General features: G+C 40.1%; 1 protein-coding gene across 2 annotated transcripts in view; it reads right to left on the bottom strand.

Moving 5' to 3' along the window:
- cfap61 (cilia and flagella associated protein 61) overlaps positions 1 to 24,972 on the bottom strand; it is a 227,752-nt gene that overhangs the window by 100,580 nt on the left and 102,200 nt on the right. For both annotated transcript variants that reach the window (XM_067989400.1, XM_067989401.1), the window contains 3 exons: positions 23,105 to 23,311; positions 22,366 to 22,500; positions 5,381 to 5,508 (listed from right to left, as the gene is read on the bottom strand). In XM_067989400.1, the coding sequence (XP_067845501.1) occupies positions 5,381 to 5,508; positions 22,366 to 22,500; positions 23,105 to 23,311 (470 nt within the window). The remainder of the gene's footprint in view (positions 1 to 5,380; positions 5,509 to 22,365; positions 22,501 to 23,104; positions 23,312 to 24,972) is intronic.

The raw sequence follows: 24,972 nt of genomic DNA, 5'->3' as shown, positions 1-24,972 counted from the left end.
GTACAAAAAATAATCAAAGAGGCTAATGGAATGTTAGCCTTTATAACTAGAGGGCTAGAATATAAAGGGGAGGAAATTTTGCTACAACTATACAAAGCCCTGGTTAAACCATATCTTGAGTACTGTGTACAGTTCTAGGCACCGCAGCTTAGAAAGGATATACTAGCCTTGGAAGTAGTGCAACACAGATTCACCAGAATGTTACCAGGGCTCCAAGAGTTAGATTATGAGGAGAGATTACATAATCTAGGTTTGTATTCCCTGGAATATAGAAAGTTAAGAGGTGATTTGATTGAGGTTTTTAAGATATTGAAAGGAATTGACAGGATAGATAGAGAGAAACTTTTTCCGCTGGTGGGGGAGTCTAGGACAAGGGGACATAACCTTAAAATCAGAGCCAGGCCATTCAGGAGAGAAGTTAGGAAACACTTCTTCACGCAAAGGGTGATAGAAGTGTGGAACTCTCCCACAAAAAGCAGTAGATGCTACCTCAATTAATAATTTTAAATTTGAGATTGATAGATTTTTGGTAGCCAATGGTACTAAGAGATATAGAGCCAAGGCGGGTGGATGGAATTAGGATACAGATCAGCCATGATCTCATTGAATAATGGAACAGGCTCGAGGGGCTGAATGGCCTACTCCTGTTCCTATGTTGCTTTTAGGCATATTACTAATAATATGGGGAGCACCAGAGGTGGCGGGGCGGAACGCAGAATTTGAAGCACCAGCAGTCAGTCAAGAGCTGCTGGCTGCCCACAGAATGCCAGCATGATTAATTGGCACAAGGTAGTGGGGCAAGGGTGGCACAGGGACAGGGATAGCAAGGGTAGCAGAAACGGCACTGGGCAGAGGATTTTTCAAATAATTATTTAATTGAAGCCTCCCATTGAGTGCTTGTTCTAAATGGGTGCTGTGCAACTCAAATGCTCCAGTTGCACTTTAGGAGCAAAGAAGGCCCTCTAATTTAATGTTTTTCTGGGTATAAGTGTCTTGGGCACAATCTTTTAGTGCCTTTCACAATGGCTGGCTTCATCGAGGTGAAAGTACCAGCAAGGCAGCAACTAATAATGGTCTTCTTGGTTTAAAATCAAGTCATTCATTTAAGTCATTAAACATATAAATAATTCATAAATATTTTGCAGAAACATTTTGCAGAAATTAATAATTGATACAAATGCCAGATGCATACAGATAAAAGCAATGTGCACACCATCTAGCTAAAAAAAAACTGTATATGCCTCACAAATACAAGTTTGCATTAACTCATGAGCAAATGTCTTGAATGTTACTGTTGCCTGGGAGTTTTGGGAACATTCTTGGAAAACTGCCACAGAAGGTCCATTGGCCTGAAATGGTTGCTGGGGACCTTTAACTAATTTCTCTAAATGCTCAGCAAGTTGAAGCGCTCTTTACATTTTAGCACTATCACTTAAAGAAATGCAGTAAATTGCAGTGGTTTGGGTGCAAAATTCATTACTTGGAAATATATCTCCGCTACTTTTTTCCCCACTTCCACATGTGGTAGTGACAGTTGCAAAATGCATGATCTCTCCTAATGTTATAATTGTACAATACTGTATCCCATTTTTGATTTTTGATAAATGTACCAAAATTGACAGCAACATTCAATATTTCTTAACTGGGATACCCTTGCCACCCTTGGCTTGATTTCTCTAACTCTATAAAATATAAGGAATCTTACAACACCAGGTTATAGTCGTTAGTGTCGACACTCACCTGACGAAGGAGAAAGCCTCCGAAAGCTTGTGATTTTCAAATAAAACTGTTGGACTATAACCTGGTGTTGTAAGATTCCTCACATTTGTCAACCCCAGTCCATCACCGGCATCTGCACATCTATAAAATATGCACAAGCTGCATGATTATAACTTCTTTATACTTTGTTTAACCAACAGAAGAACTGCATCTACCTCTTAATCAGTAAAGTAAGGTTTCAGAGTAACATTGGTTAGTTTCCGTTGACAGTAGGATAGACATTTCTGAATATTGTTTAAAAAAAGAAAATTGAGAGCTATAATTTTAGAAATACAGCTTTTTTGCCTCAAGAGCTTATGGGCCTCATATTTACGGGCAGGTGGGGATGGAGCCGGGGGAGGTTTAGCAGCCCGGAAACCCAGAAATACGGGTTTTCCGGAGGTCCTGCCAAATATAACGGCACATCCTGATTTAAATTTTTGGAATCGGCTTCCCGGCTGCAACTAACCAGACTGAGAGGCTGGCTGACTGTACGTTGGTGGGTAGCCCTGCGACAGTAGGCCGCAGTTGGGGAGTGGAGAGGAGGGAGGGAGGTGATTGGGACATCAGGTGGGGGGGAAATTGGACATTGGGGGTTGATTGCCGGCCGGACTTCGGTGGGGGGGGGGAAGCGATCGTGGGGCGGACGACGGTGGGACCCAAGGTCGCAGGGCCGAAGGTCGGCGGGGCGGACGGTCGCGGGGCGGACGTCGGCGGGGCGGATGGTCGCGGGGCGGACGTCGGCGGGGCGGAAGGTCGCGGGGCGGACGTCCGCGGGGCGGAAGGTCGCGGGGCGGACGTCGGCGGGGCGGAAGGTCGCGGGGCGGACGGTCGTGGGGCAGAAGTCGGTGGGGCGGAAGTCGGTGGGGCGGAAGTCAGTGGGGCGGACGTCAGTGGGGCGGAAGATCGCGGGGCGGACATCGGGGTGGAAGATCGCGGGGCGGACAGCGGGGTGGAAGATCGCGGGGCGGACATCGGGGTGGAAGATCGCGGGGCGGACATCGGGGTGGAAGATCGCGGGGCGGACATCGGGGTGGAAGATCGCGGGGCGGACACAGGGGGTCTGGGCGTCGGGGGACCAGACGTCGGGGGTCAGACCTTGGTGGGAGTGAGGGGGTTCCAATCGGGGGTGGGAGTAGGTCCAATCATGGGTGGGTCGGCTGATCGAGTGGTTGGATCGCGAGGGGGGTTTACAGTTTAGCTTGGTGGGCTGGGTGGGGTGGGGTGGGGGGGAAGCACTCCTGCTCTTCCCGGCCCTAAACATTGCTGGAAAGGCACTTACCTGTTGCATCCAGCCATTCAGCTGCCAGGTTTCCTGAGGCCCAGAAAACCCGCAACCCAGATTTAAATATGAAACAGTGGTAAAATTTGAGGCAAGCAGCCTCATTAAAATATTTTAAGCATGGACCCGCCTCCGGAGAGCAGATTAGTCAACCGCCCCCAAACCTGCCTCCGTTAAAACTGGAAGTGAGCACGTTGGAGGCGGGCTGGGGTCAGCTTTCCCATTTTAAAATTTTTAACCTCCCTGCGTGTCTTGGGGGTTAAAATTACCCCCTATATATCGAACTAATATCTCATAGTATTGCAGATATTGCAAAAATGTTTACTGTATCATTTCTGAAAAGAATGAATGTGCTGATAACAACTAGAAAATTGTAGGGTTAGTGTAAAGCATACAGGGGATACAGTTTGGGGGTTAGTCGTCTGTGGAAAATAAACTCGCAACTGGTCCAAAGCATGTGTTCGGTTTATACACTGTGGATCAATGAAACAAAAATACAGTTAATTTCTTTCCCCATCATTTCAGTCGGACTTACTGTTACAGATTTAGGCCTAGATTTTAACTGCTAGCATGTTTCTGGCAGGAAACCATGCTGGTGGGTTAATTTGAGACCCTCTATGAGGCAGAATGAGCCTCTTTTAAATGCCTCCAGTCAACTTCAGTAAAAAAAAAATGAAAAACTTACCTTTTTTGGGCCTTGACCCTCTTCACCACAGGGCTGGCCTGGCAGGGAGCTCACCACTGCTTCCCACTCAGGTCCCCTAGTGAAAATTGCAGTAAGGCTACGGTGACATCATTGGGACCCGATTTGCATATGTTAAAAAGAACTTGCCAGCTTTCGGCAAGTGTTCTAGCCGCCTGCTCAGGAGAGCAGGTGAAAAACAGTTCCTGGTGGCTCCTGGGCAAGTAACTAACAGGCAATTTTAACTGCCCACCTGCCCAATTTCTGCCAGGTGGGGAGGGTTAAATTGCGCTCTTTGTGACAATAGAGGGGAACATTCCACGGCATGTCATATACACCCTGAGAACAGCAAAAAAATGTAAAAACAAAGCAATTTAAGACTGAGATAAAGAGGAATTTCTTCACACAGAGTTGTGAATCTTTGGAATTCTCTAACCCAGAGGGCTGTGGATGTTGAGTCGTTGAATATGTTCAAGGCTGAGATACATAGATTTTTGGACTCTAAGGGATATGGGGATCCGGCGGGAAAGTGGAGTTGAGGTCGAAGATCAGCCATGATCTTATTGAATGGTGAAGCAGGCTTGAGGGGCCTTATGGCCTACTTCTGCTCCTATGTTCTTATTTTCCATTCTGTTGTTAGAATGGAAAAACAAAGAACAACCATGACATTGGCCATGTAACCACAGCAAGTTGGACTGGGAAGACAGAAACAGAAAAAAGATTTTCAAGAAACAGGAAAAAAAGAAATAAAGGAGGGAAAAAGATAAGAGAGAATAGATAGGCAAAAGAGGATAAGATAGAGACAAATAAATACCACGTTTATACAATGCAGTATAATATTGGCTGCATTGTCACAACAATGTAAATAGGAGACAGATTTTCACTACCCAGTCACATTGTTGGAAAGCTGGAGAATGCAGATGGCATTCAAACACATGCAAGGAGTGCAGCTAGAAATAAGAAACAGGAAGGAAGAAGAATTCATTAATGCCACCTGCCGATTCCATTCAGCTTGCCTCCTTTAGCCATATTTATGCTTTTTTCATGAATTGACATCTCAAGACTGAAAATTTCACACACAAGAGTTATCCAATGTTGATAGCTTTGGGCACCAAGTTATACAGGCACAGGTCCCTGGTTCAATTGTCTGAGTTAGCTGATTTCAGCTTGGGGTAGTGGTTGGAGGTGTATAATTGGTCTTAGCAACCCTGGGTAAAGGAGGAGGGAAGAAATTGTCTGGCAAGGTTCTTATTCCTGATCGCTAGCCAGTGACTGCTGTTGGAAAATGAAAGTGTGCAAACAGGATCAAACTCAGCATGATGCTATCCACAGTCAACAAGCATGGCAACAATTACTATCTAGGGTCATAGATGAAGAATGGTCACTTGACTAAGGCTGACACCATCCCTGGAACTGTATCTCAGCATGAGTTAGCACGTTCAAGAAGAGGAGAAAAAAGGTAGAAAAATTTAAAATAAGTAACTAAAATGCTTATAAGGGAGAGTAAGGGAAGAATTTATCGAAAAAGGTTCTGCTAAGGTTCCGAAACCATTCAAGCTATATTCTTGCAGTTTAGGGCATTATTACAATAGCATATTTTCATTACTATTATCCTGTGCACAATCATCACAAACTGCACAAATGCAGAATTATATTACCAGAAGACCAATGTTTCTAGGAAGGAGATCCCAACCTCTGAAGCACCAACCACTACAATTCGTGAATTGACGGTCACTTTTGGCTCCAGGGTCAACTTTCGGTTTATGTGGTTTAGAGCGTACTTTGGCTGAAAGGAAATGCACAAAGATCATTAGTAATGCATAATTTTCTCTCTCGTTTTCTCTCACCTTCTCCCTGAAACTGCTGATTCTTGTTGGGATCTGGTTCATTGGGTACTTGGTCCAACTGGTTATTCAGAATGTGTGCGCCTGGATAGTGAATATTGTCAGACTTCTCAAGCATTGATAGTATCTGAATCAAGCACAATCTTGTCCTTATGTGATGTTTCTCACACACAAATGCTTTCCAGTAGAGGTCACAGCAACCATAGCTGTTTTTTCACCTTCTTAGCCCAGCAGCACTGAAGCTTTTCAGAGCAAACTGCTTCCCCCACTGACATCAGATAACTCAGCACAGACTAAAGATGCAACCTGGAAACTTCTGACCTGTATAGTTCAGTACTACACCACCCAGTGTGGTTGCTAGCTAAGACATTGTGGAGCAGAACTACCATTTTAAGTATAGTAATGGACCTCCTGTGGTGTTGCTTAGTCAAGTCTAATTATATACTGTTTTATAACAGCAGGAATATTATAACAGGTAATGCACAATCTATTATTCTGCTCTTTTATATGGAACTGGGATTAACCTACCACTTCAATTTTAAGGCCATCAAATCTAATTACTGAACATTCTGAGGTCAATTTGAGGTTATTCGTTGTTGGTGAGAGAATTTGGAGGTGCTTGTAAACTTGCAACTTTGTAGATTGGGAGGTGCTTGCAAATTACTTCCTTTTTTATTATACTTTTGACAATTTGAAGTATCACAGATGGGCACTAGATATAAAACAAAAATTCTGCTGTTCATTCTTTAAAAACAAAAATCATAAGTCCATCTATAATACAGATTATAACTTCACTATAAATAGTTGATCATGGAAATCCTCCTCCATAATATCATCACAACAGACAGGTAAAAATCATGAATTTCATGCGATTTATATTTGTTTCATGGTATAGATCAGTGAATAACTGCCTGTTGTCCAACAGAATGCACACACCATTCCATATGATCATATATCACCAACAATAATAATAAAATCAACCAGCATTTTAAAATTTTGGTAGTAAATGAAAAGGCTAGAGGAAAAAATAAATAAAGAATATCTTGACTGTCAATTTAAAACCCGTTTCATTTTGATAAACATAAAAGTGATCATAAGTGACACACTGATAAATTGAAAACTAAATTAGGAATGGAACTGAAATTTCTGAAAGCTCTATCTGAAATTTCAGGTTCAAGTTCTTCACCAACTTTGCAATACACAGCTTATGATTTAGTGAACCACAACTCACATACTCATATTCCAACTATGCTGAACTAACTTCTCTAAATGTTGCAAATACTTCCAGAAAACAGATTCTATGAGATTCTGGAAGTACAGTCCAACTACATTGACTCCTAAAATATTTGTATATTTTACAGTATATATGCAAACCAGCATTCATCATACAACAATGCTGTAATGCCATAAGTAATATACAACCCAAGTAGCTTACATTTATGCATCAGCCAGATGCTAGATAACCTGGGTTAACTTGCTCCAATCTTGACAAGTTTGGAAACAATCCATAAAGATTACATTGAATTTTGGAATTGGGAATTCAGCCAATTTTGAAACTGGGAATCTGTATTCACCTAAAACAGCTTGCCAATATTATCTAAAACCCAAACTAACTTGACTTGGGCCCATTTGGAAACATCTAAAAAGCTTCAGTTTTGATTCAGAAACTGTTTAAGGGCTCATCCTTATGTTGATTTGAAATTGGTCACTGTAGAAGCTGATCCTACTTCAGATGTGCATGTATGTGCCTTGGGATGAGTGGTAATGAATGGAACATTTTTCTCCTTACTAATTTCAAACACTCCTAGATCAGCTATGATATAGGTTAAAGTTCTTGTAAAGGGCCTTGGGACGTTTTACTAGGTTTTAAGGCGCTATATAAATGCAAGTTGTTGTTGTTGTTGTTGTTACTCTATGCCACTGCCACAGTGGACTTCAATTTCACTGTGAAAATGCAGTTCAACTTCGGTTTCAGAACAGCAACTATATATGATATCAGATAGATTATCCCATTCCACACATTAACCTTGTCTATCTGTGCAACATTACCATATTAGCACCATACTTAGTGGCTGTTTAGTGTTGTAAATCGTTGTGACTGTTTGAATTCAAGTAATTTTAGTACCTTTAAGAGCCATCAGATCAAGGAGACAATAATTACCTCCAGAGGTATTTGTATCCAGGTCCTAAATCCTGTGCGATCTAGCCTTCTCACTTAGAGTCTTATGATATTAAATCTCAACATGGTCCCGCTATGCCAGGGCATTCAAACCATTTGTCTGCATGAGTTGCATAGGTGTGTACCATGGGGTCTCAGGAACCACATATAAAATCAACGTTCCCATTAATTTGCATATATCTGAAGTTGCTGATACTAACAGATCTTGGACTTCTGATGTAAGATTTAGCCATGAATGAGGCAACGGCACCAAAAGAGCACTTCTCAAACCACTAAGTTCACTAAACACAAACAGGACAAACCAGCAAATAAGAAATATAATTGCAAATAGGACCGAGTTACCTAGGTTTGGCATATAATCTCGGCTGGCACTTCAGTGCAGTACTGAGGAAGTACTGCTCTGATGGAAATGCCTTCTTTCGGATCAGATGAGGGCCTGTATTCCCTCTCAAAAGGTTCCATGGCACTATTTGAAGAAGAGCAGGGTTATCTCCCAATGTCCTGTCCAATATTTATCCCTCAACCAACATCACTAAAACTGATTATCTATCTCATTACTATTTGCAGGACCTTGCTGTATGAAAATTGGTTGCTGTGTTTCCCTACATTACATCAGGCAGACATAAACGATTCCGTGGCATTATTTCAAAGAGAGCAGGGGACTTCCCCCGTTGTCTTGGCCAACATTTACCATTTATTGACCATTTATCTCAGTGCTGTTTGTGGAACTTGCTGTGCGCATATTGGCTGCCATGTTTGTCTACACTACAACAGTGTCTACGTTTCAAAAGTACTTCATTGGCTGTGAAGCATTTTGGGATGTCCCAAGATCATGAAAGACACTATATAAATGCAAATTTGTTCTTTCTTTACCTATTTCTTGAAATATTTATAACGGACTTATTATATTGGTAGCTCCAAACAAATAATTTAATATTAAACAGTCCACACATTATTCAATGAATATACTTGAGTCTCACAATGAAGAATCTTTAATTCATTAACAACTGAAATATTTAGAAAGGTAATTTACAGACTGCATCCAGAAACTATATGCATGGATGCTCAAATAATTTAGACATCCTCAACAAATGATTGAGGAAATAAAGAAGGCTCTGGTTAATATTTTTTCAGAGTTCCATTACTATAGGAATGAGGACATAATAGAGATAAAATTCAGACATTCAAAAAAGGAAAGAAACACAAACAAGGCAATTCTGAAGTAGTTAGACTAATGTTGAATTGTGGAGAAATGTAGTAGTCAGGAAATGGTGCAGGTCAGAAACTGTGGAAGGAGAAGAAAAGTAACTTACTGGGTTTAAAATAAGTTACACAAATCTGCAACACCCTGCCCTCTAGTATTTCTCTACCATGCTGTTGTCAAAAACAAGTGGCTGCCATTCATTTAGGAACACACGTAAAATCAAACTGTAGGAAAGAACGCAAGAAAGCATGGAACAGCAGAAAGCCAATTGGACTACCAAGCCTTTAACTTTGCTTTCTGTAGCAATGACTATGTAATTACAAAATATGTGTTTGTAAAATTTTAGAAATCAATAGTGAAGTTAATTAGATACTGTGTATGCATGTGTAGAGACAGCACAGGAATATTTACTTGTACTATTTATCAGATAGTTTGAGTAAACTATAATTTTTATCACTTCTGTGTCAAGTCTTTTTTTTCCTTCATCCTTTACTTTGGATTCCAGATAGTGATTCCCTCCAAAATGAACTCTGTTAAGATTCTCTAACAAGTGGCACCTCACATCTCACAGGTGGATGTACCGGCATTGTCCCATACTGAGAAATACCTTATGGTTTACGCAAAAATGTACAAATGCTAAAATTCCTTTAGTGTTCAATTAGAACACTACAGAAATGTGATATAATTCAAATAGTTTCATTTGACACCTGACACAAACCAACAATGTTGCTAATATGCATTAGTAATGTTTGATGATGTTAGTTAATGCACCAGTAATATACAAACACACATTGTGCATTGGGAATTATATTATATGACAAAACCAGCATGAAGCATTAGCCTGGTCTAAGTATCACCTATATCACGCATGGTTGAATGGCTTACTAATATTGAAACATGACAGTCTCACTTAAGTTGACTGGATCCACCCATTAATATTAAGTTAAGCCCACATCAGAAAGTGTGACTCAGCACAACACTCCTAATAAATATTAATGCGAAAGCAACTTTTTTCTACTTGATGCTATTTTAATGTATAAGATTATTAACAATAATCAGAAAACAGTATCAAATCACTCTCTGGTGCCAGTAATACAATTTTAGCTTTGTGCTTTATTTTTCAGTCTTGGGCCCAGCTTGGTGCTCTCAATGGCTCTCAGGGAAATCCAGTTTTGTTGATTCATGATGATGTTTACGTATGGATATCAACAATTGAAATATCACTCTAAATGAATTGAAAGAAATTTTATGTCCACCATATAACATAAAATGTATTTGCACTTGGAATGTTAATGTGTTGCAGGAATTTGCACTACAATTGTGAGTTTATATTATTTTCATGGTATTTATCAAAAGTATCACAATTTATAATTTTAATATGTTGTTGCTCCTGAATAAAAATAGAAAGTGGCACTTCAGCATTTCTTCCCCCATGGATACTTAAGCACAACACAACAGGCTGAAGAGTAGAACATGGTGGTTTCGTGCACATTACACAACTCCCTGAAGCCTACAGCTGTTATGCTTCTGTAATCACTGCTCCTCACAGTTAGTCAAGGCATACACTAATTGGCCTCAGAGAGTTTAGGATTAGGTGGATTGGTCCCAGAACACACCTTACTTCAAAGACCCATTAGCACATCTACTGAATATGGCACTCAGAGGAGTGATCAAACCTGATAGCTGACAAGATCAGAGTGATATTATATTTCTTTGGTTTTACAAGATTGTGTTTCTCTTTATCCCCTTTTATGTGTACCATTTGATCTATTCATTTTTTTTAGTTTTTTTTAAAAACACTTATTTCTGCAGTTCATTCTCACTCCTTCCTTTGGCTAATTCCACCTGACTGAATTATATGCTTCTCATAAAATTGTATTTAAATATAATTATATGCTCCTCATAAAACTGTATTTAAAAGTCAGAAATATTTATGATGTACTATTATTTAAGATATTGTGTTCTATGGAAAAATACGTAATAATGACACTACAATGAGAACAGTTACATGCCTAGAAATTGGGTCGCATGGTGCCTGCTTTGGCGGGCAGGCGACCGGAAGTGCGCCACCTGCCATATTGACAATAAAGAGGCATCCTTTACCCACGCCTGAAGCAGGCATTAGACCCTTTGCATATGCAAATAAGGGGCCTAACACCTGCTTCAGGTCTGCGCTGCAACAATGGTTTGCCCCAAGGCAGCCAGTGCCATCGCCAGCTACACTCAGGGAAACCAACCCCAGGGATCACCTGGGAAAAAAAACTTACCTATAAACCACCCTTGCGATCATTGCCGCTCATGGCCCAGACCTCCAGGCTCCCCGACCCCCAATTTCCTTCCGCCCCGGCCCCTGATCGTTGGCCTGGAGTCGGTTGTTCCAGGGGAAGCGACCCTAGCTGCTTTGCAGGGAAAACTATATGGAGGAATCATGATGACTGTCACTCAGTGACAGCTGCAAAGGGCATCAGAGCACAATGCATCACTGAATTCTTCTCATCTCTTTAGCATAGTCTACCTTCGCCATCACTACCTTAACTTCTTCAAATGAAGGAACAATCTTTCAATCCAGTATCCATCCTAGAACATGACATAACATCAGACTTCTTTGCCCCTACAAGACAATGTCAATAATAATCACGTGTTGAATAAGTCAGCAACAAATAAGTCCACCCTTCCTTGCATGATTCTAACCTCAATGAATAACATGGGTACAAATTCTATTTTAATATAACAAAGTCCTAAATCAAAATATGCCAACCTATTCTTACCTAAAACCGTGCTAACCTTGAGTGCAAAACGTACCTTTCTTTGTCCTATTCTAGTGCTTCTCCTAGGAGAAACCTGAGGGCCAGTATCGTTGAGGTGGTAGGCTGCTCATGTACTACAAAAGGGTAATAGGAGAAACCTGAGGGCCAGTATCGTTGAGGTGACTGGCTGTTCATGTACTACAAAAGGATAATAGGACCGAGGTAGCCTTCTTCTGTTGGCACTTGCTTCTGGGAGGGAGCCGGTGTTGGTTGAATCTATAGTGCTTGTTCCTGAGCAGCCTAGTGTTCCATCTTATGTGCCACTATTGTGGAGCTCAAAGGGGGAAGACTGCAGAGATGGCAGCATCAGGCAGGTAGACTCCCGCCATCGCCATTCCGCTGGAACTATATCTCCAGTAATCAGCGGGGTGGCTGGTCTAATGGCAGCTATCGACCGGCACAGACACGATGAGCCGAATGGCTTCCTTCTGTGTCTGGGCGATCCTGAGGGATAACAGCCTCCATCCTAGCCACTAGAGTCTAGAAGTTGGTACGCAGGGTTCTGTCTATTCCATCCCCAACTGCCACCAAGTTAGTTACCAACTGGCACCCACTGGTCTCTGGTCACTTCTTAGGTGGGGGTGGGCTGCAGATTCCAGTGAAGCTGTCACATGCTGCAGTCTAATTTCCAAGCACCCCAGCAAATTACTCCCATTTTACATGGGATCCTCCAATGGATATGCAAATAAGCTGACTCTTAAAACTCAGCTTGCAAATACAACGAAACTCATCAGCTGGAAATTTGCGACCTGTCTTTAAAACACAAAATTGCTGCAATTAAATCTTCCCATCCCCATCTAGAATAACAATGAAGATATTCTTTGAACTTTAGTCTGTAAGATTTTTTGTTTGATTTGCTTATTGAAAGGGTTAGCAGCCATGTTTGTTAAATGACACCACACTGGTGCCATGTCTTTGCTAAAAGAAATGAAAGTGTTATGATTGGCTGCAGTTGGTGTTGATATTGCAGCTTTGAATGCACATTGATTTTTGAAGACTATCATTAGCCATGGTTAATTTTTGTCTGGATGTACACAAAGCAAATCTTTCTTCTAACATCTAACTCACTGTTAATTGTCTATGTCTAAAAAAATGCAGCAGCTGCTAATCTGGTGTCATAGTAAATGGTGAGATTAAAGAGAAATATTATTCATAAACTGGGCCTTTTTGCCCTTCCAGAGGGAGAACATCAGAGAAACCTGTGATTTGGAGATTTTCTGATGGACTATTTACATTTTGCTGTGCCAGTTTCTTTAATTCTGTGAGTCCCTGCTACATCTCTGATGGAAAACAGCTGTGAGAGCAGTTAAAACCAACAGATTTTCAGTGCTGCATAAATATATATATATGAATATTGCCTTGTGCAGACACAAATAAATTGCAGCTTTTATTTTGATTGACAATAATGCATTTAAGCTTACATTCCTTTTTTTTTCAAGAATGCATTCATTTTCTCGCATTCGTGGAAAAAAATTATGCAGACTCTTTCATTAGCTTTTCCAAGTGATACAACAGTTAAAGGAATTACATCAACAGAATAGTATCTCTCCTAGTAGCCTAAATTTGATGCTTCAAATTGTAATATTGTAGTACTATTAGCCTGTACAAACTCTGATCCATGTTTTGATATTCCATCTACTAAGGAGGTTGAGAAGGTAATCTGTATAAAGTACAGTGTGCTTGGGGCAATTTTTAGTTCTGGGTAAAGCTTCTGGATCATCGGCTCACAGGAATAGCTGTGAAACCAATAAATTTGAAAATGGTAGTTTAAAAAACCTGAGTTCTAACATCTGGACATCACTAGCTGTTTCTGTCAATCATAATGGAGAACTAAAAGATTGTAAAGTTTGTATTTATGCAGCGCTGGAATTGACATCCATTACGTTTCTGCTCTGTCAACTGGCTGCTGCTAGAAAACAGGTTTTAGCAAAATCTGCTTTCTCTTCATAACCTCAAGTGCTTCCTCAGTATAACCTCAGGTTGAGTTCATTGATACCCTGGGCTTGACTGAAAGTTGGTTCAGAGATGGGGACTCTTTCTTCCTTAACGATGCTGCCCAACAGCTATATGCATACTACCCCCTGTGCCCTACCTGCTGTGGTCCTATCTTGGCCTCTCCCATTATTCTTCTGACACATTTTCCTCAGTTGAGTACCCTACCCTCGTCCACCTCTCACCTCTCTTTTAAAACCCAACAGTGATTTATTTGCAGAGATCTCCTCCCTTAAACTTTGGTAATTTTAATCCTCACCTAAATTCCCCATACCCTCTTTCCTCAGAATTTTCTGCCCTCTTGTCCTCACTCAACCTCATTCTGCACATCAATTCCCCCATCGAAACCTACGGCCATCTCCTTAACTTTGCCATCACCTCAACCTTGCTATCACATGAGGCCTCATACTTCTGAAGTTTCGATCATTGATGGGGACGTTTTAGATCACTTCTCATCTCCTTCACGATTCACATCTTCCTGCCCACTTCTGACCCTACCACCCTCACCCTCCATCTCTGGAAACTTCTTCCCAGTTCCATCAACAATACACACTTCAGCTCCCAATTCCCTCTTCTCTGGCTGTCTCCCCACCACAACAGCACTGCCTCTATTGACCTGCTCAACATCTCCTTTGGCTCTGCACTTGTTGCTCTTTTTTCTACCAAATCACTCACAGTATTCCCACCACTCTGTCTGGTATAGTTCCCACTTCCACATCCTCAGGTTTGAGGGCCACAGACCTGAGCACATCTGCCACATGACTACCTGTATCATATCTGGCTTGATTTCTCCATGGGTAAATCCTCCTATAGCTCCAGGATCAGTTTGGCAGACAAGGAAAATCCCAGACTCTTCTTCTATACAGCCAACTGCTTCCTCCTTCCTCCACCTTCAATACCAAGTGCAATGAGCTTATGGAATCATTTTGTCTCAAAGACTGACTATTAAGTACCTGCCTCATCTTATTTGGCTGCAGGGAAAAGTTCTACACCTTTGCCCCTCCCCGCTTGCACACTTAGGTTGAACTTAGCCTAGAAACATAGAAACATAGAAAATAGGAGCAAGAGTAGGTCATTCGGCCCTTCGGGCCTGCTCCGCCATTCAAAATGATCATGGCTGATCGTCTAACTCAGTACCCTGTTCCCGCTTTTTCCCCATATCCCTTGATCCCTTCAGCATTAAGAAATATATCTATCTCCTTCTTGAATACATCTAATGACTCGGCCTCCACTGCCTTTTGTGGTAGAGAATTCCACAGGTTCACCACCCTCTGAGTGAAGAGATTTCTCCTCATCTCGGTTATAAATGGCATACCCCGTATCCTGAGACTGTGACCCCTGGTTCTGGACTCCCCAGCCATCAGGAACATCCTCCCTGCATCTAGTCTGTCTAGTCCTGTTAGAATTTTATATGTTTTGATGAGATCACTTCTCATTTTTCTAAATTCTAGTGAATATAGGCCTAGTCGACCCAATCTCTCCTCATATGTCAGTCCTGCCATCCCAGGAATCAGTCTGGTAAACCTTCGTTGCACTCCCTCCATGGCAAGGACATCCTTCTTCAGGTGGTGTATAACTGCAGTAAGACATCCCTGCTCCTGTACTCAAATCCTCTTGCAATGAAGGCCAGCATCCTACTCGACCTTCAAACCCTATGTGCTATCCATCATCAAGACTGCTTTTTTCCATCTCTGCAACATAACCAGCCTCTGCCTTTACCTTATACCCACCCGAAGCAGAATAATTGTCTCAAATATACTTCCAGTGTTTCTTAAAGGGAGTTCACTGAAAAACTGAGCATATAAATAAGTGATTGGCAATCTGTTGTTAAAATAATGATACCGCTTTCATAAGTAATCAGGAATATTTTCAGGAGAAAGGACAGGTGCAAGAGAGGCAGACTGCTCCTAAACAAAGCATGAACATTGAGGTATCTACTTCAACTGGATCAGTAGAAGGAAGGCAGGGAGGAAACTGGATCCCAAATAAAACTGATTGAAGAGGAGAAAGTAACCATTTAACACAGTAACTCAGAGACGTATACAGGAACTTGATATAAAGAACAAGAAAAAACTAGGGCCCGAAAGAGAAGGAAATTCCACAATAAGATATGTATTCACATTAGGAATAAGATACTTGAAGTGGATGCTGATATGGCAACAGTAAACTATGACATAGTTGTAATATCAGAAACATGGCTGACACTAGAGGATGGTAAAGGATATAACAGTGTATTCAGGAACAATGAAGTAGAAGGATAGGAGGAGGTGCAACCCTATATGTTAGAAACGCCTGGAAGGTTGAAGAAGTTGATCCTCTGGGAGATGGAAAGCTAGAAAATAAGCTACTCTGCTAGAATATCTTTGACGTGAAAAGAGCAAAGCTAACACTAGGAGCATGCCATAATCCGTTAGGTCAGGAGAAGAAAGAAGACAGTTTGCTCTGTGAAGTGATAAGAAGGGTATGTGAAAATAGGAAAGTTATTTTAATGGGGACTACAACCAACTAAATATAAAAATTAGGAATATCCAAATGGTTCGGAGTCTAAGTTGCAGAATGGATGACAATGTCATGATAATGCATGACAGTGGGGGCAAGTGCTGAGTGAGTAGACTAGGGATCAGTATTGGGATACCTACTGTTTCTAATTGATATTGACTTGGATTCAGAAGCTCAATGCAAATTGGTCAAACTCACATTCAATACAAAACTAGGAGGGGCAGTTGAATCTGAAGACAGTTCAGCAACTTCAAATTATATGTGGGCAGGTCGAAAGCAGATGAAACTTAATACAGACAAATGTAAAGTACAGATCACAGGAAGAAAAAAAATTGGTGATATAAATATTTGCTTGATGGTGTCAAAATAGCTAAGATGAAGTTGAAAGAGATTTAGTGGCTTTAGTAGATTCGATGTTCAACATATGCAATAATCAAAAAAGCAAATACAATGTTTAACCATACAGATGAAACAACAAATCAGAGGAAGCAACAGTCAAACTGTAAAGCGCTCTAGTCAGACCTCACCTTGAGTACTGTTCCAGATTTGGTCACTGAGACACAAGAGAGATGGTTCAGAGAAGAGCCACGACACTGATCGCTCATGTCACAGAACTGACTTATGAGGAAAGATTGGAAAAATAGAGGTATGACAAGGCCTTGGAGAGGGTGCAGAGAAGATTTACCAGAATGATACCAGGCATGAAGGACTACAGTTATGTGGAGAGACCAGAGAATCTGGGATTGTTCTTCTTAGAGCAGAGAAAGTTAAGGGGAGGTTTAATAGGATGTTCAAATATAATGAGGTGTTTTGATAGCGTGAATAAGGAGAAACTTGTTTCCACTGGCAGATGGGTCAGAAACCACAGGCAACAGAATTAATAGGCAAAAGAACCAGAAGGGAGATGAGGAGGGGTTTTTCACACAGTAAGTTGTTATGATCTGAAATGCACTGCCTGAGAGGGTGGTGGAAGCAGATTCAATAGTAACTTTCAAAACAGGAAAAGGAAAAGGAAAAGTTTACAGGACTATGGGGAAAGAGCTGGGGAGTGGGACTAATTGGATAGCTCTTTCAAGAGTCAGCACAGGCACGATGGGCCAAATAGCCTCTGCCTGTGCTATAAGATTGTATGATTTTATGATATGTTAGTAAATGGTATAGAAAAAGTAGATCGGAAAATTACTTGAAACTAAACCATGACTGTAGGACAAGGGTACGCAGGTTCAAACTAATAAAAGACAAATTTATGACTAATATCATACGTTCCTCTTCACACAAAATGTGAACATCAGATGGAATGAATTTCCATGTAGGGTAGTGGAGGTGAATACCCTGGAATAATTTAAGCAACAGTAGTATGCTGTGATGGAGGCAGCTAAGATGGATTGAATGGCCTTTTCTCATCTGTATCTATCTAGAGATCTTATAAGTAAATCAAGAATGTTGTCATCACTGCTAGGAGTGAAAGGCAGGTATAAATTTCCCATGCAGCACAGCTGAGATTGGCAATACAGTAGAACTCGAACAGAAATCTGTGTTCCTCTGCTCTATGCTGCTGCTCATCAGCACTCCAAAATGCAGCATTACTACACAGCTCCACTGAAACATTTTTATTAAATCTGGAAGGCAAAAATGTAAAATAATCTTATACTTCAGACCAAAATCAGCAGGTAAAAATTATGGAAAATTGGTAACGTGCGTACAAAAGAATAGAACTAAATTTAGTGATCTGTATAAATGAAAATTTGAAACAACACTGTTACAAAATGGTTACAACACTGTTACAAATTTCACAAGTTCCTGATCTGTGTCAAGGTAAAGGTGCTTTCTTGTAGGGAGGCAATGAAAAAAAAATCAGTAGGTGTCTCAAAAGCAACACTGGCAAAAGCCTAGTAGTAGGCCACCTGCCTCATCCTCTCAGACAAGGAATGGTACACAATACATGTGAAATAAATAGGAGGGGACGAAGAAAACTACTTTAAAAGGGGAGATAAATTGAAACAATGCATCTAATATTAAAGACATATTCTACAGTTCCAGCATTGAATCCAACACAAGTTGCAATCTACTGGAGGACAAGTTCAAATCAGCACCTTATATTCTATTAAAAACAGACATATTGAGAAGAGACTGGGGTATGATAAATACATGGTCATAAAATGCTTACCTTTAGTAAACTAAATTCAGTATTGTGAACTCCATGTTTCCCTTACCAATCAAAATGCTAGATTATTAATGATATAATATTCAAATAACTCTATAAGGACAATTTCATGTAATTACATTATAAATAATTGCTTCAGTTCGTTGCACCAGGCACACAACCCTGATGATGCATTTTTCAATCACGATGGCCCCCAATAACCTGCCACATAATTACAGGATAACAAAGCCTAAAATAATCACATAATATCCAAAAGAAGAGGTTTTTAAAAAAGGTCTTCTTTCCAGGAATATTATTTGTGAGGGTTAACACAACATCCCTGATCATAAGCATTAATTGGTCAAAGCTTCTATGGGCTGTAATGGAAGCTTTGAGGTTCTCAAGAGCCCTGTGTCTGCCCTCACCTACTCCTCAGTGAGGGCAGTCAACTCATGGTTCTTAGTAGTTTGGAGGTAGGGTACTTTCTTCCAGTTTTTTCCCCATGTGTTTTACTTACAATTTGTCAGATTATATGCACAAATTCAGATTTGCATGTCACGTGCACTGACGTTGAGACAGAAGTGTCAAGCTGAATTCAATAACCTCCGCCCATTTAAACTCTCTACACATACCATCTACAACTTTGCATTTTTAAAGTAGAGGAAAAAAAAACTCCTGTGGCTTTTATTGTTCTTGGGCCGGTGGGGTACTTATCTGGTACCACCCTTCAAGTGAGTATATGAACTTCTATGCAAGTTAACTGGTTTATGGTAACATCATTTTGAACTTTATTTTCAAATATTTGGTTGAGTAATGTAGTACAATTGTGACACTCCAAATGTTGTAAATGGCTGAATCTTTGTATTCTTGATATTTCAGTGGGAGTGTTCAAGATCTCCAGATAAACCTGTTGTTTATTTTTTCTACTGCTCTCTTTTTAAGCTATCATGTATGTCATGATTATGTTCCCTGTTCTGTTCTATAAATTATCTAAATAAAAATGTAAAAAAAAGGTCAATCATTTGGCCAGTAACTCAATAAGGCAACCCAGTTTATTGACCAAGTTAATTATCAAGGTCTTGCTTATGAATGGAATCTACTGTCTCAGAATTATGACTATGAATATGAGTAATCTTATCAGCCTGGCAACAGTATGAATTTTAACAACTGTGATGTCTGGAAAAAGGTACAGAGAATCAAGTAAGTGTCAAAAGATTGTTGTGCTGTTAAAATAATGCTGCTTTGTTTTCACTTAAAGAAGAAAGGTTTTCCTGGAGAAAGAATAAGAATGCCAAATTGCACCGGAATTTCCATGAAAAATGGTTTTAAAAAAGGACAGAAATGGTAAAAGTGTAACTCCATGGGAAAAGTGATCCATCCGTGGCTAACTAAAGAAGTTAAGGATAGTATTAGATTAAAAGAAGAGGCGTATAATGTTGTGAAGAATAATGGTATTCTTATAATAATAGTAGTCAGCCTTGAGGGGATTGGGAGAATTTTAGAAACCAGCAAAGGATGACCAAAAAATTGATAAATAGGAAGAAAATAGAATATGAGAGTAAACTAGTAAGAAATAGAAAAACAGATTGCAAGAGCTTCTACAAGTATGTAAAAAGGAAGAGAGTAGCAAAAGTAAACATTGGTCCCTTAGAGGCTAAGACAGGAGAAATTATAATAGGGAATAAAGAAATGGCGGAGATGTTAAATCAAATATTTTATATCTATCGTCACAGTAGAAGACACAAAAACCATACCAAAAATAGTGGGGAACCGAGGGGATAATGAGAGTGGGGAACTTATAGCGATTAATATCAGTAGAGAAAAAGTACTAGAGAAACTAATGGGACTAAAAGCCGACAAATCCCCTGGACCTGATGGCCTGCATCCTCGGATTCTAAAAGAGGTGGCTGCAGAGATAGTGGATGCATAGATTGTGATCTTTCAAATTTCCCTGGATTCTAGAACAGTCGCAGCGGATTGGAAGGTAGCAAATGTAACATCGCTATTCACGAAAAGAGAGAGAAAACAGGGAACTACAGGTCAGTTAGCCTGATATCAGTCGTCAGGAAAATGCTGGAATCCATTATTAAGGAAGTGGTAATAGGGCACTTAGAAAATCATAATATGATTAGGCAGAGTCAACAAGATTTTATGAAAGGGAAATCGTGTTTAACAAATTTATTAGAGTAACTAGCAGTATATTTGGATTTCGAAAAGGCATTCGATAAGGTGCCACATAAAAGGTTGTTACCCAAGATTAGGGCTCATGGGTTGGGGGTAATATCTTGGCAAGGATAGAGGATCGATTAACGGACAGAGAACAGAGATAGGGATAAAAGGGTCATTTTCAGTTTGGCAAGCTGTAACTAATGGGATGCCGCAAAGATCAGTGCTTGGGCCTCAGCTATTTACAATCTATATTAATGACTTAGATGAAGGGACCAAGTGTAATGTATCCAAGTTTGCTGATGATGCAAAGGTAGGTGGGAAAGTAAGCAGCGAGGAGGAAACAAGGAGTCTGCAAAGGGATATGGTCAAGTTAAGTGAGCGGGCAAGAAGGTTGCAGATGGAGTACAATGTGGGGAAATATGAGGTTAGGAAGAATAGGTAGGAAGAATAAAAATGCAGAATATTTTTTTTAAATGGTGAGAAACTATTAAATGTTGGTGTTCAGAGAGATCTGGATGTCCTCATACAAGAAATACAGAAAGTTAGCATGCAGGTACAGCAAGCAATTAGGAAGGCAAATGGCATGTTGGCCTTTATTGCAAGGGGGTTGGAGTACAAGAGTAAGGAAGTCTTGCTACAGTTGTACAGGGCTTTGAGGAGACCACACATGGAGTACTGTGCACAGTTTTGGTCTCCTTATCTAAGAAAGGATATACTTGCCTTAGAGGCGGTGCAGTGAAGGTTCACTAAATCGATTCCTGGGATGAGAGGGTTGTCCAAGATGAGAGATTGAGTAAAATGGGCCCATATTCTCTGGAGTTTAGAAGAATGAGAGGTGATCTCATTGAAGCATATAAGATTCTGAGGGGGCTTGACGGGGTAGATGCTGAGATGTTGTTTCCCCTGGCTGGAGAGCCTAGAACTAGGAGGCATACTCTCAGGATAAGGAGTCGGCCATTTAAGACTGAGATGAGGAGGAATTTCTTCACTCAGAGGGTTATGAATCTTTGGAATTCCCAACCCCAGAGGGTTGTGGATGCTGAGTCATTGAGTATATTCAAGGCTGAGATAGATAGATTTTTGGACTCTAGGGGAATCAAGTGATATGGGGATCGGGTGGGAAAGTGGAGTTAAGGTCGAAGATCAGCTATGATCTGACTGAATGGCAGAGCAGGCTCGAGGAGCCGTATGGCCGATCCCTGTTTCTCTTTCTTATGTTCTAATATGTTTTACTGATGCCACTGGAACATACAGTGGTAGCTCATCAACATTAAGACTTATATAATTGTTCACAAATTGGAACTGATCAAATAGTAGTCTTGCTATATTTAAAATGTACATATAGATTGTCCACATAACAATTTTCTGATCATGGCTATGTTGTCAAGAGGTAACCTCTGAGCAAAGGCTAGGCACACAGGGAGAAAAAATTGCAAGTAATTCATTCAATACTGCTCTGAAGACATGAAATTACACAATAATGGAAACTTGCAACAAAATGTTCCACCTATTTATATTCTTATAATAAATGGTACTAGTCACACTGGTCATTAATGCAACATTAGAAGTTAAAAATAAAAATGTTTCTAGATGATTAAAGGATGAACGTAGAGATCTGTATGCCAGTTATTTGCACTGTTGACTACACAAATATATAGATTCCTCAGGTTGTGAGGGGCTGATAACTGGAATCCCTTTAGCTCTTTTTGTAATTAGAAGCCAAGTTCTCGTGAGTACAAACAGCAAAACTGCTCCATCTACAAAGTCCTGAAACTGGCCGACACAGTGCCACCTCCAACCACCCACCTTATCCTGTGTGACTCGCTTTGATGGGGCGTTAATGCCAAGTTCGTCCAATGGATAGATAATTTGTCGTCTCCGGCGCACTGGAACTAGGTAATGAAGAGCAGATGTCAGGGAATGAGCATGTGGGCTATTCATCTGAAAAAAAAGGTTTACAGTTACTTCCAGGAAGGAATGTACAGATAATTAATTAATTTCTCAGTAAATAAATCTGAAATATATTTTGTAAAACTCGAGAAAATTTAAGCCAAAAGCACCTAAAGTATCACCTGAAGCTTAGGAATGAATCTCCTATTCTAGGTGGCACTAATGAGCCTAAATATGATATTGAGTAATGATATTATAGTCTCTATGGAAATTGCAGCAAAACAAATGGTAAACTTTATGGCACTTGCAATTTAAGGCAGTTTTCAAATGGAAAAACACCTCTATGCTAATTACAAATCAGCCATATTAGGTCCAAAGAAAGTTCAGAAGCACCTTTAGTTTAGGTAAATTTAATGTTGTACCAAGACAATATTTTAGGCTTTCAACTGTCTATATCTAGGTCTAAAGTTGTACATAATAAACCACCCAATTTACAAAAGTCTATTCTCCACTCTTCGTAGATAACAACTTCAACACATATAGATGGAACATAAAAACAAACAGAAGTACAATTTTTTTTAAAATAAGATATATAGATAATTTAGTTACAACTGGTATACTCCAATATCTGTTAAATACTATAACTTTTTTTTACCTTATGCTGTGATAATTTTGGGTAAACAGGGTAGTACAGGCATGACTTAAAAGTCATCCGGAGTATCTCCTTGAGAAAATGTCTGGTATAGTGATGGAAAATTGGGTTCAAAGCAAAGTGATAGAGATGACCATGTTCTTCACGTTGGTGATGGTTGAAGTAAATAAAGTTTTCAATGTTATAATGTGAACGGATATATTCAATATTCTGGAAGGAGAAAAAAACCCACATTGAACAGGGGGAAAAAAATACCTTCAGTTAGCGCAAACAAAAATAGGAACATCTTTATAATCTTTATATTGATCAGTCACAATTTAATCTGTGGGGGAAAAATTGAAATTTAACTACTGTGGGATTTGTTGTATAAAATCCACTACATATTTTGTGAGGTTCTGCTACTAGCACAGAATCTCGCTCAACAGGAATGCAGGTCAAGAATAGATTGGAGAAAGCACCACGAGCAGAGCCTCTCAAACTTTACCTTATGATGCACGTTCTCTCTCTCTGAAAGGTTATTCCATACATCTAAACACACATTCACATAAAACACACACCTGGATTTACCAGTGCAAAATGACACACATAGAATTACATAGAATTTACAGCACAAAAACAGACCATTCGGCCGAAGTGGTCTATGCCAGCGTTTATGCTCCACACGAGTCTTTTCCCACCCCTCTTCATCTAACCCTATCAGCATATTCTTCCATTCCTTTCTCCCTCATGTGCTTATCTAGCTTCCCTTTAAATCCACCTATGCTATTTGCCTCAACTACTCCTTGTGGTAGCAAGTTCCACATTCTTACCACACTTTGGGTAAAGAAGTTTCTCCTCAATTCCCTATTGGATTTATTAGTGACTATCTTATATTTATGACCCCTAGTTTTGGACTCCCTCCACAAGTGAAAACATCTTCTCTGTGTCTACCCTATCAAACCCCTTCATCATTTTATAGACCTCTATTGGGTCACCCCTTAGCCTTTTTTCTAGAGAAAAGAGTCCCAGCCAGTTCAGCCTTTCCTGATAAGTATAACCTCTTGGTTCTGGTATCCAGTGCCTCAATATTTTTTCCATAATATGGAGACCAGAACGGTACAGTACTACAAGTGTGGTCTAACCAAGGTTCGATAAGAGTTTAACATAACTTCTCTGCATTTCAATTCTATGAACACCAGTGCTTTGTTTGCTTTTTTTATGGCCTTATTAAACTGCTTTGCTACTTTTAGTAATTTGTCTATCTGTGCTTCTGGATTCCTTTGCTCCTCTACCCCATTTAGACTCTATTTTCTAAGCAGTATGTGGCTTCCTTATCCTTCCTACCAAATGTAACACCTTACGCTTATCTATATTGCAATTCATCTGCCATTTACAAGCCCATTCTGCAAGTTTATTAATGTCTTCTCAACACACTACACGTGAAAATAATTGAGCAATATTTGGTGAAAATCTTCATTATACTCATATATAAAGGATTGATTTTAACTTTCAGCAGTGGCGGAAAACTGGCAGTAGTGGATTGGCTATCTGTTATACTCTTCACCCAATTTCCTTTCCACTTGAAGTCAACGGAATAGAAATCGGGTGGTGTGTATAACTGCCCGTCAATCATCTACCGTCAGTTTTCAACCGCCGCTGAAAGTTAAAATCGGCTCTATAATGTGTACTTGGGCTTTAGACATGATTACCAATGTAAAATACTGCAAGTTGAACATGAAAAATGAGGGAACTGGGTGCTGCAGTGGGTTAAACACTGGCCTTTCACCTCTGTGAACCGAAATCAATTCAATTAATTTGGGCTGTCTCAATCCATTTGCCCCCATTTACTTCCAATGCCATGAATGTTTAAATAATGGTTGGGCTGCCATTAT

Source organism: Heptranchias perlo, chromosome 8 (genome assembly GCF_035084215.1).
Source record: "Heptranchias perlo isolate sHepPer1 chromosome 8, sHepPer1.hap1, whole genome shotgun sequence".
NCBI lineage: Eukaryota > Metazoa > Chordata > Chondrichthyes > Hexanchiformes > Hexanchidae > Heptranchias > Heptranchias perlo.
This window is presented reverse-complemented; position numbering and strand designations above follow the sequence as displayed.